Here is a 15,525-nt window from a genome sequence, read left to right on the forward strand (position 1 = left end):
CATTTGTCCCTTGTTATTATATTTATGTAAGGTGCTTTTTACTCATAACCAGAAGTCTTGTTATTTTAGATCAGAACCTGTTAAAATTTATACAAAGAAACGGCTTAATTGCCAGTTTCAGCTTGTGAGAGCATGGCTGAACATCCAGCCTCACCTGGAGCTGCCTCAGGATGTCTCACTCAACTCCACCTGGGATCTACAGGTAAGTCTGCATCTTGTTACGTCTTTGAGTTGTTTGTGCACACGGGGCTGGAGAAACAGTATTCACTTCCACTTTAACTTTCACAAATGGCCGGAATGACCTGAACAAACTTGATCGGTCACTGATTCGAGACCTTTTCTCTTTTTGTCCACATTCGTCCCTCCCTGCACGGTTTCATCTGCGTGGGGCAGACGCTGAGCTGGTGCCCCGTTGTCCTTTCGTTGTGGGACCAGCTCCTCCGTTGACCCCCTTAAGAGACAGAAGGTCCTGAGTTCAAAGGTAACATCTTCAAAGTCCAAATTAGGCAGCATTCCTCTTTTAACCCTCGGAGAGCACTGAGGACGTCCTCTGTGCGTCTCCACCTCACTTGTCCCGGGGGCCACCACCTCCTCCCCTCTCTCACTCTGGGCGGGCCCCACGTTGTTTCGCCTCCATGAGCACTTGACAGAAGCGCTTTGATATTTTTCTTTATTCTTTTCTCTCTGCCTCCGTCTGTTACCCTCGGATTTGAGTCCAGGCAGATTTCTCAAGATAATCCTCAGTGCAATTTCCACAGATGTGTTATTAAATGTTCCGATTCAACACGTTATCATTATTTCAGTTTATCTGCTCCAGACAGGGCTTCATTCTGTTGGAGTCTCACTGATGAGATGCATTTCTTTTGGTTTATTCCGTTTTTTAGCTTTTTATTGACTCAGATGAGACATACAACTTTCTAATTTGTCTTTCCTGCCTCTGTTGACAACTACAATTGAAAGCACACATATTTATCATTTGCTCTGATGCCTGAAACAATGGAAAGACCCACATATGAGCCATCAAGATACTTTTATCAATTAAATTGTTTTGACATTGATCTGTCGACAGAAGATCTGAGGTCGAACGTGCGCAGATAGACTCCTCAGAGAGAGAGTCCTCAGAGTCTGTGGAAAGAACTGGCATCTGTCAAATAGCCTCACCCGTTTGTAGATGATGTTCTTGAAGATATTCCGACCAATGAGGGAGGCGGCAGACAGAAGGGCGGAGTCGACGGATGACATCACAGATGCAGCAAGCGCTCCGATACCGTCCAGTGAGACGTAGAAAGGGCAAAGATACTGAAGTGCAATCGGCAAGATCATCCCAGCTTGGCCCTCTTCATATGGGCTGGGTGAACCATAACTGGTCTGGTTCCAATCTGACACATATTAAGTAGATAAAAACGAACATATGTATTGTATGTTTGATTTGTGTGGAATAGTACAACTGCCAATTATGGAATACCAAGGGAGGTGCACTATTTATTTACTAAAGAAAGTCAAAGCAATGATAAGATGGTTAAGACTAAGTACTGGTAGATGCTGCCGCTGCCCCAATGAGGATTGATGGGACGCCAAGAAGTGGGCATATTACTGCTGCTGCATAGCAGGTGACCTTGGCTTGGGCATCAGTGGCCATGGACAGGACTCTCTGGTAGAAAGCCTGGTAGCAGATCCCTCCAATGGCCTTAGGATGAGGACATTTACTCAGTTAGGGTGACTGCAACAGAGTCAATGTTGGTGAAACAAAGAAATGCCTAATGACGCCATCCGGTGTCCTTTACCATCAGCAGGAAGTCATCGACCCATCGACCCGACTCTTCCAGCTGCAGTTTGCCGACCCACGGCTCCTGGTGGAGTTTGGTGACGGCAGCAATGGTGAAGTTGGCCGAGGAGGCGTTCGTCAGGACGAAAGGGACACAGAGCCACTGAGATAACCAGAAAAAAACTTATAGATACTCGGGATAAAAATACTACTCGGATTGATTGGGTTATGTTGGCTATACTTTGGCACAACTGTACTTTGAGGTGAGCGTAATGGAGGTTTTCTGGAAGCCCGTGAAAGAAGAACTCGGTCCACATGTCAGCATGTTAACATATTCACAATGACTATGAATAAAAAACTAGTATTTACACTTGAACATCCATCAGTGTTAATAGACCAACCTAATACAATGAAACCATATTTGATGTAAAACGTATTTATACCAAACCAAAGAACATCAAGCCAAGTTGGACGACATCAGTATAGGCCACAGAGTACAGTCCCCCCATCAACGTGTATATGATGGCAACGCTAGCAGAGATGCTTATAGCCAGAGTCGAGGAGATATCCAGCACCACGCTCACTGTTCCTCCTGTAAACGCAAACACACTCCGAGTGAGGCACAGATTGAGAATAATACATAATTCAAAAGAAATTTTCACTGTTAAAAAGCATGAGGACAGTATCTCAGCCCCAAAGATCAATGTACAGCAGCACCGCATCATACTTTTCACTTCATCCTTTTGTTTTCCACGTAATGAATTTGTTAGACATGCATCCATGAAGCTGCTGTGTCCGGCTTACCCAGTGCACCGAGAATACATGCAATCCAGAACAGATCTGCCAGGAGGGCGGGGATGAAGAGAACAGCCGCCACCGTGTTGCCATATTGCTCTTGAAAAGGGTCCATGAGGGTGACATAATTCTTTGAGCGAATAGGTTTGACAAAGAACAGTCCACCTGAAGTCACGCAAAACAGACATGTTTGAACTTTAAACCTTTTGTTTATCTTGGTCCGTCCTCAAGCACCTTACTTTTACAACAGTTACTCAAGACGATGGACAAACACAATTTAATTTCTGTCATTCAGACCTCACTCACCTATAGTCATGTTTACAGCGAAAGCAAGGGGCCCCAATGCCCACACCAGCCCCTTGGTTGGATCGTAGACCACCTCAGCATTACCCAGAATATAGCCTCCCCCCACCCAAGTAGCTGCAGAACAGAAGAATACATACAGCCTATGAGAAAGAATTACACCAGCACTAATGTCCTGTTTGGCTATGATGTGAATATGGCCACGCTTGTTATTTCACCTGACATGGTGAAGATGCTGACCCAGATGTTGAGGTTCCGCCCTCCGACCATCGCCACTTCGCTGCGGTTGCCCATGCATTTCCTCTCCTCGCGTTTGGACTTCCTGGATGCCCAGATGCCGACGCCCAGTATAAACATGTAAAACAGGGCTATCTCCGGCTACTGTCGGAATGGGCTCCAACAATAAAACACACTTTACATGTGGCGACTTTCATAAGAAACTCAGATTACATTTCATTTAGCTGACACTTCTATCACAAGCGACTTACAATAAGTGCATTCAACCACGAGGGTACAAACCAAGAACAACAAGAACCAAGAAAGTACAATTTCGTCAAGAAGGCCAAACAACAAAGTGCTCTAAATAAAGTCCGAATTATAGTCCTGCGACTGCAACCGCGGAAGGCCACGCAGCTGCATCGACGGACTCGTTTTGGTTTATACTTCTCTAACTTGCTGCGCGTGTTGCAACGCAAGTCACCGCCAGAACCCTAGGCGGAGTAACGTTTTTTTTCAAAGACAAAACACACAAAGAAGAGACGTCTTCTTCTTCGTCGCCTGTTTATTTACATCGCCACTCCGGCTCCTCATAGCCTATTTCTGGCGGACAAATCGGCCAGTCAGTGACGGGTTATACAAGTGGTCATACTTTCGGATATCTTCTGCCAAGTGCTCTTCTATTTGGTCCATATTCGTTCTTCTAAATCTTCCGTGATTTCTGCGTATTGTGGGGCATGAAACCGGAAACTAGACTCCGGACGGGATGTAGTAAGCAGACCAATCACAAGCCTTGCGGGCTGCGAGTTAGAAAAATTGGCGGACGCACGCAAGCCCGCAGAGGGGACGAAAGGGGCGTGTTGCGTGTCTTGCGTGCATGCGTGCGTCCGTGCAACACGAGTATAATTCGGCCTTTACTCGCTGAGGTGTGTTATGTCTGTTGTGAGTGAGTGAGTGTGTGTGAGTTTGAGAGAGAAAAAGAAAGAGAGAGAAACCAAGTCAAGTTAAGACTACCTTTCCTTTTGACTTCTTTGTTTTTACAGAGTTCCAAAACAATGTCTGCAGCAACTGCCGTTCTCACATGGAGATTAGTGCATGTGTGAAAGCAGCTACGGTTCTGTGTGTGTGTCTGCATGTGTGTGTGTGTGGGGGGGGGGGGGGGGGGGAAGCGTGCATTTGTTATATAAGTATGGACTATTAAATCCCTATTGAATGGATGCAGGCCAGACTCCAGTTGTCTGCTTAGCATCAAACAAGTCAGCTCTCAAACACAGGATTGTATTTTCTCTGCTGTATCTTTATTTCTCTCGCTCTCACTCACTCTCTCTCTCCCTCTTGGTGTAGTTGTGTTTTTTTTCCTCATCTCCTCTTTTGTCTCAGACTGTTGCCGTCATCTTTCTCAAACCTTCATGTCTCTGTGTAAGAAAAGACTCCTTGAAAGGGGTCAAACTCAAGCCAAACTCTAGTCCTCCCACTCTCACTTAACATCCCCCCTCACACACTCACAGACTCGCGTACACTCCTACTCACACTCTTCTTCTTCTTTTTTTCTAAATTCAGGCCCACTTCTTCGTGCCCTAGCATAGATAGTATTGGCTCATTTTCAGGATCCTTGGCAGTCTGGCTGTCTAAACTGGCCATTAGAATCAAATCGGTGAAAGCAGAGGGAAGTTGAACCTGATGGTTTAATAATGTGGATATCGCCTTTTTATCTCTCCCTCCCTTGTCTCTCATACTTAGTCGTCTCTCTAAAGCAGTGGTTCCCAAACTTTTTACAGTCTCGTACCCCTTCAGACATTCAATCTCCAGCTACGTACCCCCCCCCCCCCCCCGACGCACGTATACAGCCTATAACACTTGAAACTTTGAAATTGTCAGGGATTTCAGGACTTATAATAATCGTAGATGACAAAATAATGTCATCTACGAAATTCTTAAGGATCAATTAATCGATTGTCGATTAATTATGCCCATCCCTAGTTTTGACTAACGGTCACTAACCTACCTGTAACTTTTTTTGGCAGTGTAATTATTTAGCTGAATATGGGTATTTTTGGCAATGCGAGTTGGCTATTCAGACTATTTAATATTGCGCGATTATTTATAGCTCAGTTTGAGAATGTAATGGGCTTTTTCACTTTGAAAACGCAGATAAAATGTTCTCCCCACGTACCCCCTGAACCACTTCGCGTACCCCTTGGGGTACATGTACCCCAGTTTGGGAACCGAGGCTCTAAAGGTCTTAGCGAAATAGATACGCTTTTCACATCCCATTAAATCACACGTCATAAATGTTCTTCGAGACCTGTACCCAGTCAATGGAAGTTTTCACATCAGCGACAGAACTTCGGTGAGAGGTATCGCAGCTTTTGTTATTTTTGGACCAAGGTCGATTTTCCCGAGGTTTCCCTTTAAACCAATCAGAATAAGTTATTTTGGTCTTTAAAGGAACATGATGTAAGCAACTTGAAGAACAGGTGACTAAACTCCTGTCGAAGAAAAATTAATTAATCAAATACGCAAAAGTTTGGACAGTTTGCATACATATGAGACCAAATTCAATTATCAAGAAAGAAATGATATTCTTGGGGCAGTTGTTGCAGCAGCTCTTCAAACGGTCCCGACATCCTGGACCCCGTCCTGAGTCTGCTGTGGTACAGTAGAAACTCTTTTTAATTAAAGGCAGCATCAGATCTTCATTGTTTATAATTAAAGAAAAGTAGGGTGCCCTTTTTTCACTTGAGCCCCTGCCCCCCTCCCCAAAAAAACCTGTGCACGGCCCTGCTTTTCCATTAACCTTTATATCTCCCGCCTTCTTGCTGCTGTGTAGAAAAAACACTGAAGCCAATTATTCACTGAAGGGAGTCAAACTCGTGTGTCAAACCAAACCCCCACCCCCACCCCATGTTGCCCTCTCTCTGTTTCCCACCGGGGTCAACCATTACACCATCACTATCAAAGACAGTCGGAGCAGCTGCTAACACGTCAGGTCGAGCCCTCGCTTTTTCCGCTTTCACTTCCACCTCCTCCTCCCCCTTTCCTTCCGCCACTCGGTGTCTGTCTTCCCTGTGTCGTCCTTATCATAATGGAGGGATTAACCAAAGTATTAGGCTGAGCTGTAGATTGCGGATGTCCAGGGGAAGTCACTGAGTGGCTTAAACGCTGCCCCTATGAATGAGTGCTTTAAAAGCGGGGTGCAGGATCTCTCAAATCCCAGAGGCGCCCTCGGCTGCCAGTCTCGGGAGCGCGGATAAGAGCAGGAGACAATTTAACCCGAGGAGTTGATCCCTGCAGCCGAGGCACTGAGGCGGATGGGGAAAAGAAAATCCGAGCAAAACATGTGGGCTCCAGTTGGTGGACTGAGAAGGGAAAAGACCAGGTGTTTGATTTGGAAAGCGGAGGAGGACACAGACACTCTACCAGTTTGTTATCCACTGTAAGATGGGTCTCACATAAAGAGCTGGTTTCACTGGATTCTCTCACAAACCCAGTCCCCACCTGATGTTGCTTTTGATTAGGGATGCACCGATATGGAAATTCTTGGCCGATACCGATATTTAAAATAACAATCTGGCCGATAGCCGATACCGATATTTGTTTATTTTCTTTTTGTTGTTATTCATTCACCCTTTTGTGCCAGAAAAATAATTAAATCATTATTTAAAAAGCACTATTTAAAAAAATGTCAGCCCTTCATCCCTCTTATCTTTTAATGAGCACAAATTGAATCAGATTTATTCATCATAACTTTATTTAACAGAGACATATTATGCCCATTTTACCGCAAGTTGAAATGGTTCCTTGGGATCTTAATGAAATGTCTGTAACATATTTTGGTCAAAATACCACAAGGATAATTTAAAACAGTACCTTTTTACCAGGGGTGGACTGGCCATCTGGCATACCGGGCATCGTCCCGGTGGGCCGTTGACCCAATGTGGGCCGGTCTGGTCCGCTATGTTGTTTTTTTTTTTTTTTTTTTCTCTTCTTCCTCTCTAAATTCCCTCCAATTGGGCCGGCCAATTGGCTACAGAGGGCTGGCAGTGTGTTGCCAGCATCGACACATATTATTGGTCTATTGTTTGTCATTGTCAATCAATCATGGGCTGACAGGCTCAGAGAGCCCTGACAGTGCTGTCAATCACAACACAAACCAGGGTGGGGCGGGACCTCACGGCATTGGCGGGGAGAGTCGCGGGACGGGCTGCTGCCGAGACAGAAACTTAAAATGGATAATAAGAGTGAAAACGCCCGGGTGGCGCTGAGAAGCATCGGGGAAAAAAGCTGAAGTCTCTGGAGGTGGAGGCTGCTACATGTGCCAAACTGACGGACCTGTTTGGTGCCGGGTTCACCAGCCCAGCAGCAGCAGGTGCACCGGGAGACGAGCGAGGAGGACTCGACAATGATGAGCGAGTGGAGGCAGACATGGTAAGTAACGCTGGCCTGGGGCTGGCTAGACTACATTTTTTAGACATGTCCAAAACAAAGTAGAAAACGTTTTTGATTTTGTTTTAATATGCCGAAATGTGATATTATGGGTTATTATTGTTCAGATGATTTAGCTAAGCTAGCTAAGAGCTGCTAACATCTACTGTTGCCATAGCACCAGTAAACTTTCTGAGCTGTAAATAAAGATGAGAGTGCTTATGTGTTGATCCTTAATGGTGTGATCATGTACACTAAATGATCAATTATTACAGGTTGTTGTGATATATTTGAGGAGTCGTTCTCCCTCTGTTTTATATGTGGACATTTGGGACCACTGTTAGAATTTGGTAAGTTTATCATGTATTTTTTAATGTATAAATTCATACTTCATAATTATAATAATTTTCAAAAGGTTTTAAAAGAAACACACATCCAAAAAGTTCTCAACTCTAGGTTCAGGACAGAGGAAAACATTTTCTTTATTTTTCAGACATTATAATGTATCCATGTTCTTCTCAGGTTGACCACTTGACATGTGAGAGCCTGAGGAGTTGTTTTCCAGACACAGGTAGAGCTGGTCACCCTGGGCCTGCCCTTTTGGGCTGGGCTTCAGCTGCAGATCTAAAGGCTGCTTCCAGGGGCATGGGGCCCTCAGCCTTTGTTTTTCTTACTTCTGCACTTTACAACATACATCACACCTTATTTTCACACATCCAAACACTGTTAACACCACTGACGCGTAACATATTTTACACATCCCACTACGTAGTTAGAGCTATCTTGATTTGGAGTTAAATAAATTTACTTTTGGCTTGAGAGGTTTGTGTGTGGCCTCCCTCCTTGTTGCAAAATATGGGCTAGGTGGTAACAGTAGTATGCATGAGAGAAGACGCCGTGAGATTTGTGGACTTCTATGTGGTGTCCGTTGATAATGTAGTGGGCTGGTCTAGACAATGCCAGGGCTGAATTTTTGTCCCAGTCCACCCCTGCACACAACCCTGTGGGGCTCCAGTGCTGATGGTCCGGGTCTCAGAGACAAGCTTGCCAAGACTCACACGCTGCTTCCTGTCAGTCAGGAAGTTAGTGATCCACCTGCAGGTGGGCTCAGGCAAGCTCAGCTGTGTCAGCTTGTCCTGGAGAAGAGCTGGGGCGATGGTGTTGAATGCGGAGCTGAAGTCCACAAACAGGATCCTGGCTTAGGTGCCGGGGGAGTCGAGGTGCAGGAGGACCTTCTGTCTTTCCCATTTAGCATCTTAGTTGATGGACACCCAGAATCAAATCAATACTTTCTTTTATTTGCATAGTCAGTATTCACAAATCACAATTTGCCTCATAGGGCTCAACAAACTGTACAAGGAGCGACACCCTCTGCGTTGTTACAGCAGCAAAGGGGACAGACAGAAATAGACACCAGAAAAGTAATAATAAGTGAACGTGTAATACTTTCTACTAATGCAATGAAATATAAAAACAATTTAAAAATACAAATAGAATATAATATACTATAATAGATAGTCTTGTTGTCCTTGTGACGGCACTAATCTCCTCTGGTCAGGGTCAAAAGACATAAGGTGAATAGATTCATACAAGTGTGTTTGAGTATGTATGTATGTATGTGTGTATATTTATGTGTGTATCTATCTGTATAGGTTGTTAGATAAATTCATATGATGCATTTCACTGCAGGTTCCCATAGCAACCCCCCCCCCCCTTCCCCCCACAGCTCAACAGTCAACTGACGACCTTTGAAGTCTGTCGTTACTTAAGAAACCGCCAGTTTTCACTTTTCGCTCAGTTCTCGTCTGACTACTTGGCTGGTTGCACCTGAACTCTGTTCTTTGGATTAGACTTGAAGTCAACTCAGATCTATTTGAACTCTGGTCTTTCACCTGAACTCTGGTCTTTCACCTGAACTCTGTTCTTTGGATTTGACTTGAAGTCAACTCAGATCTATTTGAGCTCTGGTCTTTCACCTGAACTCGTTTCTTTCACCTGAACTCGTTTCTTTCACCTCAACTCGTTTCTTTCACCTCAACTTGTTTCTTTGTATTGATAGAAGAGAAAGATGTTCCGGAGGCCCCGTGCCAGGGAGGCTGTTGTGTCCTTGGAGGCATCTGCCTCCTCCAAGAAGCCATGGACCCCACCTGTCGAGAAGACAGAGGAGGAAGCTGTGAGGAAGGAGCAGGTCCGGCCTGAGGAGTCCGTCAGCTCTGTCACGGACAACTTTCAAGCGTTCATAAGTAACGAGGAGATGGACGGTGAGGAGAGCCTGCAGGAATCGGTTGAGCTGGTTTTCAAGAGGGCCGTGAAGAAACCAGACTCTGCTGGAGTCTTCGCCAATCTGTGTCAGCGCCTCTCAACAGTAAGTGATGCATCTATGACTGGAAAATACTTTTATCCTGTTTCTTACTTAGTTGAGAAGTTTATCTTTTTTTGCAGGTTGTAACATTCATTTAACACTTTGATAAACAAGCTATGCTAACCCCTTAATGCACACCATGGGTCATATCTTTTAGATAAATGTATTATATCATTTAATATTCCAGGTATTCATTAAATATCCAGTTTTTGATTACCAGAAATATTGATCTTTATTTTTCCTTTATCACTTTATGAACACATATTTTGTATTGGAAATACAATTCTTTCTCAGTAGTAATGGATTGTGAAGAAACTCTTAATAATAATTCACATTTGTTCATAAGGTAAGAAAGGGAAAAAGAAAATAATGATTTGTGTTAATCAAAAACAAAATTACTAATGATTATCTGAAATATTAAATAAAGAAGTTAATTGATTTCAGAGATATAGCAAAGAAACATTCATGTCATGCAGGAAATAACATAGGAAATTAAAACAGGTCATTTTTGACTCATGTTGTGAATTAGAAGTGTAGCGATACAAAAAATACTTTTTTTTTCAAATAGTAAGAAAGGAAAAATTTAAAAAAGGATTTGTGATGATCATAAACAAGTTAATTGAGGAATACCTGAAATACTAAATGAATCAACATGAATCATCACTTTGGTTAATCAAATAATAAGTTCATTTAGAGTTGAGGATAAAAATCGGCACACACTGATCACTGTTGACCGCATTTGATGTTTGCTGTATAAAGTAATTCTTTACACATAAATAATCACAATGTTTTCCTAAGTATGTGAGTTGCATTTGTGTTAATATTTCCTTATGGTTTTCTTCTCTTCAGGTTGAATTCCAATCCTTGTCCGACTGGTCGGCCAGCGTCTCCTTCAGGTCCCTGCTGGTCAAACACTGCCAGGCAGAGTTTAAGAAGAACTTTGACAGGGAGGACATTTCACGGAAGGGGGTGTCCTGCCTAGAGCCAGTCAGGGACGTGAGGGTTATTGATCGACTGAGGGAAGAGAAGAACAACGCCAAACCCTCCTGTCGCTCCATAAATACCATCCGGTTTATTGGGGAGCTGTTCCTCTCCAAAGTTCTGGATGAAAAAGCAATGCACTACTGCATCAGGAAGCTGCTGCAAAATGGAGACGGGCCGTCTCTCGAGAGCCTCTGTGAGCTCCTCCAGCTCATCCAGCAGGACCTGGAGGTGGTCACGTCCAGGGAGGTGATGGACTCGTACTACAACCAGCTGGAGTTCGTCGCAGAGAAAGGGAGGAGGGCACCAAGGCTCTCCCTTCTGTTGAAGGACACGGTGATGGCAAGGAAGTGAGCCCCAGAATGATGCTATCCACCTGGCCACTTTACGCAGTGCTGCAGAGAAACAGAGTAAAACAGGCAGAGATGATTATTCTATCTGTTTGTATCATCAGCCACATTGTCAGCAAGTACAATAATTATTGTCAGTGTACAGACTTTGGAGAACGCTGTTATTGTAAAGTTGTATTGTATTGTTTACCACAGTACATGTGAATGTAAATACACTTGTGATTTTTTCTATTCTAAATAAAGGATATGATCTGATATTACACTGTGTGATTTTGGTTTGTGATGTCTTATCGCCGTAATATGTGCTTCTGAAAAACTGCTGCATCCAGTAATTATGAAGGAAGAGAAGGAAACATAACAAATCCTGATAACAGACTGATATTCATACATTTTCTGATAGTGCAGCTCCAAGTTGAGTTAATCTGATCATGTTGTCCTCTTCATTTGTTTACTTGAAAACTAAATAGAGGTTTTATTTAAGATGATATAACACATTTAAACTCTAACTTTACAAATTTCTCAAGTTGAAATCCAGAAAATAAAGTTATTTTCAGGCTTTAAGTCTTTATATAAAAATTCTATCAACTTTATAAATGATCTGTTCTGTTGTGCCACACATCTAATAATTCCATATTTCTCAAACTGTAACACATCAGGTACCACTTCCCCACAATACACACACCGGCACGGGTGTTGCTAGCACATCTGTCTCATGTTCACACTTGTTAACCGTACATGGCAAAACCCCACGTTAAAAATACTGTCCTTACCTATAAAAGGGGAAAAGAAAGAAGTGAAGCGGACACGATGTTGCTGGCTTCAAGTCCAAAGTGTAAAGAACCCGTGTGATCACAACCTGATATCTAGAGTCTAGACAAGATGTCAGTGATTATTCAACATTCAGTGCATGGTGTTCGTCGATTTACATATCCATTAAACAGACATACGCTGAGAGATGTGCTGCTGCCTGTGTTTCAGATTGGTGGAAAGAGAAGATTATTTGGGTGTCATCAGCATAGCTATGGTAGGAAAAGCCATGTACAGTGCCTTGCATAAGTATTCACCCCCCTTGGACTTTTTCCCATTATGTACTGTTACTAACTGGAATTCAAATAGACTTAAATAAACTTTTTCCCGTTTGATCAACAAAACATGCATAGTACTTTGGAGGTGCAAAATAAATTTTATTGTGACACAAACAATAATGAGAACAAAAAAGTTGACATCTGTTGGGTGCATAAGTATTCACCCCCCTGTGTCAATACTTGGTAGAACCCCCTTTCGCTGCAATTACAGCTGCAAGTCTTTTGGGGTATGTCTCTACCAGCTTTGCACATCTAGAGATGGAAAGGTTTGTCCATTCTTCTTGGCAAAAAAGATGAAGCTCAGTCAGATTGGATGGAGACCGTCTGTGAACCGCAATCTTCAAGTCTTGCCATAGATTCTCTATTGGATTGAGGTCTGGGCTTTGACTGGGCCATTTTAAGACATTAACATTATTTAATCCAAACCATTCCTTTGTAGCTCTGGCTGTATGTTTAGGGTCATTGTCCTGCTGGAAGATGAACCTCCGCCCCAGTCTCAAGTCTCTCTGACTGCATCAGATTTTCTTCAAGGATTTCCCTGTATTTGGCTCCATCCATCTTTCCCTCTATTCTGACCAGTTTCCCTGCACCTGTTGAAGAGAAGCATCCCCACAGCATGATGCTACCACCACCATGTTTCACTGTTGGGATGGTGTGCTCAGGGTGATGGGCAGTGTTGGGTTTTCGCTACACATAGCGTTTTGCCAAAAAGTTCAATTTTGGTCTCATCTGACCAGAGCACCTTCTTCCACATGTTTGCTGTGTCTCCCACATGGCTTCTGGCAAACTCCAAACGGGATTTTTTATGGATCCCTTTCAACAATGGCTTTCTTCTTGCCACTCTTCCATAAAGGCCAGATTTGTGGAGTAGACGACTAATAGTTGTCCTGTGGACAGATTCTCCCACCTCAGCTGTGGATCTCTGCAACTCCTCCAGAGTAACCATGGGCCTCCTGGTTGCTTCTCTGATTAATTTTCTCCTTGTCCGACTCTTCAGTTTGGGTGGACGGCCTCCTCTTGGTAGGTTTGCGGTTGTGCCATATTCTTTCCATTTTCTTATGATGGATTTTATGGTGCTCAGAGAGATGTTCAAAGCTCTGGATATTTTTTTATAACCTAACACTGCTTCATATTTCTCCACAACTTTATCCCTGACCTGTTTGGTGAGCTCCTTGGTCTTCATGATGCTGTTTGTTCAGTAATGATCTCCAACAAACTCTGAGTCCGTCACAGAACAGGTGTATTTATACTGAGATTAAATTGCAGACAGGTGGACCCTATTTAGTAATTATGTGACTTGCAAATGTGACTTGTGAATGCAATTGGTCGCACCAGATCTTTGTTAGGGGTTTCACAGTAAAGGGGGTGAATACATATGCACTCAACACTTTTCAGATTTTTATTTGTAAATAATTGTGAAATCCATGTAATATTTCCCCCCACTTCCAAATGATGCATTTTGTGTTGGTCCATTACATAAACTCACGAAGAAATAAATTTTAATCTGTGGTTATACCATGACAAAATGTAGAAAAGTCCAAAGGGGGTGAATACTTATGCAAGGCACTGTATATGAATGACGAGAGAGTTGGTGTACAGAGAGAAGAGGAGGGGACCCAGGACGGAACCTTGAGGGACCCCAGTAGTGAGAGGACAATGTTCAGTGGGAGATAAAGCATACTTCCCTTATCTTGTTGCAGCTCCATCAAGCACCAGTTATTCCAACACAGCTCCACCTACTTGCTAACAGGCGTTTGACATCCACATTCAAACCTAAAACAAAACCCTATACGTTGGATCATAAAACCTGTCGGGGAGTCCAACGTGGGACATGGACAATGCCGATAAATTCCGTAAAACTTAACCTTAACTTCTAAAATTTAAAAACCTCGGCCAAGGCTCAACTGTCCCCTTATTTGGATCTGCACCATATACTGGCGGAGGTCAAAATCATTCTTTAAATAATTGTCAAACTCTTTAAAATACTAAGGAGTCCCTAAAGGTTAATCAATTGATCTTGTGTATTGTAGGTCTCCTCTCTTCTATACATGTGTTGGTTGCTGCATCTTGGGTAAACCTTAATCATTCAGTATATTTTGAATTTCATTTAAAACAATAATGTACAGACTGATGCTAATCGTAAACTGTAAATATTGGAAAAAACAGCACTATAGTTTGTTCAAGTATGTGGACAAACTGTAAAGTAAGGTTACAGTAAGAAAACTGTAAATCCCTGGCAACCCTGCTGCCAGCCCGTTTACTAGGAAAGTAAGAAAATACAGCAATGCACTTTAATTCAGTTGATTTTGTTGTTACGGTAACACACTTTAAAGATGAGCACAGTATGAGTTCTGTAAAATAACAAATAGCAACCCTGCTGCCTGCAGTTAACTGTTAATTTACATCCCAATTGTTTGCAGTGTGGAGCCAAGTTTGTGGACCTTTCAATTGCATGAGACATGAGGGGACAGTGTTGTTAACTCTTTGAGCAAACAATCTTTACCACAGCCTTCAGGGAGAGAGGCTTAAACTTTAACAGTTTCTCCTGAGAATGTATTAAAGTTCAGGTCGGTAGAGCAGACTTTCAACCCGAGTAACAACCCGACCTGATATACAATCAGAGATGCCTCCTCTTATTTAAAAAACAAATCCCGTGCAAAATATACAGGTGCCCTACAGCAAGGATGGCAGAACTGAGAGGGTGCAAGATGTATTTCCTGGTAGAAAAGTCTGACAACTTCACACAAACACACAATTCTGGGGGTTAACACACAGCAAAATGCCTCAAAAACAAAACCTCTCGTAGAAGCGACCGGCTACAGTGAGCAGCCAGGACTCACATTAGATCCGTCATTAAGTATCTCTGAGTATTTACGGACCGCAGATGTTTCTCTCTGCCTCATCGTGCATCGACAGTCGGAACATTTCGTTGGGGAACTTTCCTCTGACACCACTCTCTCAGCGCTGGTGCCATCATCCCCGCTGCACAGTGTTTACCCTTCACTGCCGCTGACCCCAGCCTCTTCCAGTGTCACCCCCGCTCTGACACATGAGGCCGCCGACGGGGTACCGCGAGCCACTCGTCTGACCCCCGCGACCTCATCTGAAGGAGGCCCCCCCCCCAGAGTGAATAACACAGAGCCCACCGCACTGACTCAGAGAGGCGGCCCACAGTGAGCTCACAGGGCAAGTCTGCTGCTGTTCACTTCCATATGACTGTGTGGGATTGTTCTGGGTGCTGAG

The 15,525-nt window shown here is 43.5% G+C and overlaps 2 protein-coding genes across 2 annotated transcripts; one reads left to right on the plus strand and one right to left on the minus strand.

The window, feature by feature from the left end:
- Positions 1-65: 65 nt before the first annotated feature.
- On the minus strand, positions 66-4,490 carry LOC128429183 (high-affinity choline transporter 1-like). Its single transcript, XM_053415464.1, has 11 exons — positions 4,485-4,490; positions 3,082-3,241; positions 2,867-2,980; positions 2,570-2,725; positions 2,209-2,357; positions 1,785-1,928; positions 1,534-1,687; positions 1,162-1,379; positions 966-988; positions 313-451; positions 66-77 (listed from the first exon to the last, which is right to left on the minus strand). The coding sequence occupies exons 1-11, from the start codon at positions 4,488-4,490 to the stop codon at positions 66-68; spliced, it is 1,275 nt and encodes a 424-aa protein (XP_053271439.1).
- A 5,082-nt stretch (positions 4,491-9,572) lies between these two features.
- Positions 9,573-15,459, plus strand: LOC128429184 (eukaryotic translation initiation factor 4 gamma 3-like). Its single transcript, XM_053415465.1, has 3 exons — positions 9,573-9,869; positions 10,716-11,043; positions 15,245-15,459. The coding sequence occupies exons 1-3, from the start codon at positions 9,573-9,575 to the stop codon at positions 15,457-15,459; spliced, it is 840 nt and encodes a 279-aa protein (XP_053271440.1).
- The last annotated feature ends 66 nt before the right edge of the window (positions 15,460-15,525 follow it).

Source organism: Pleuronectes platessa, chromosome 22 (assembly GCF_947347685.1).
Source record: "Pleuronectes platessa chromosome 22, fPlePla1.1, whole genome shotgun sequence".
Taxonomy (NCBI): Eukaryota; Metazoa; Chordata; class Actinopteri; order Pleuronectiformes; family Pleuronectidae; genus Pleuronectes; species Pleuronectes platessa.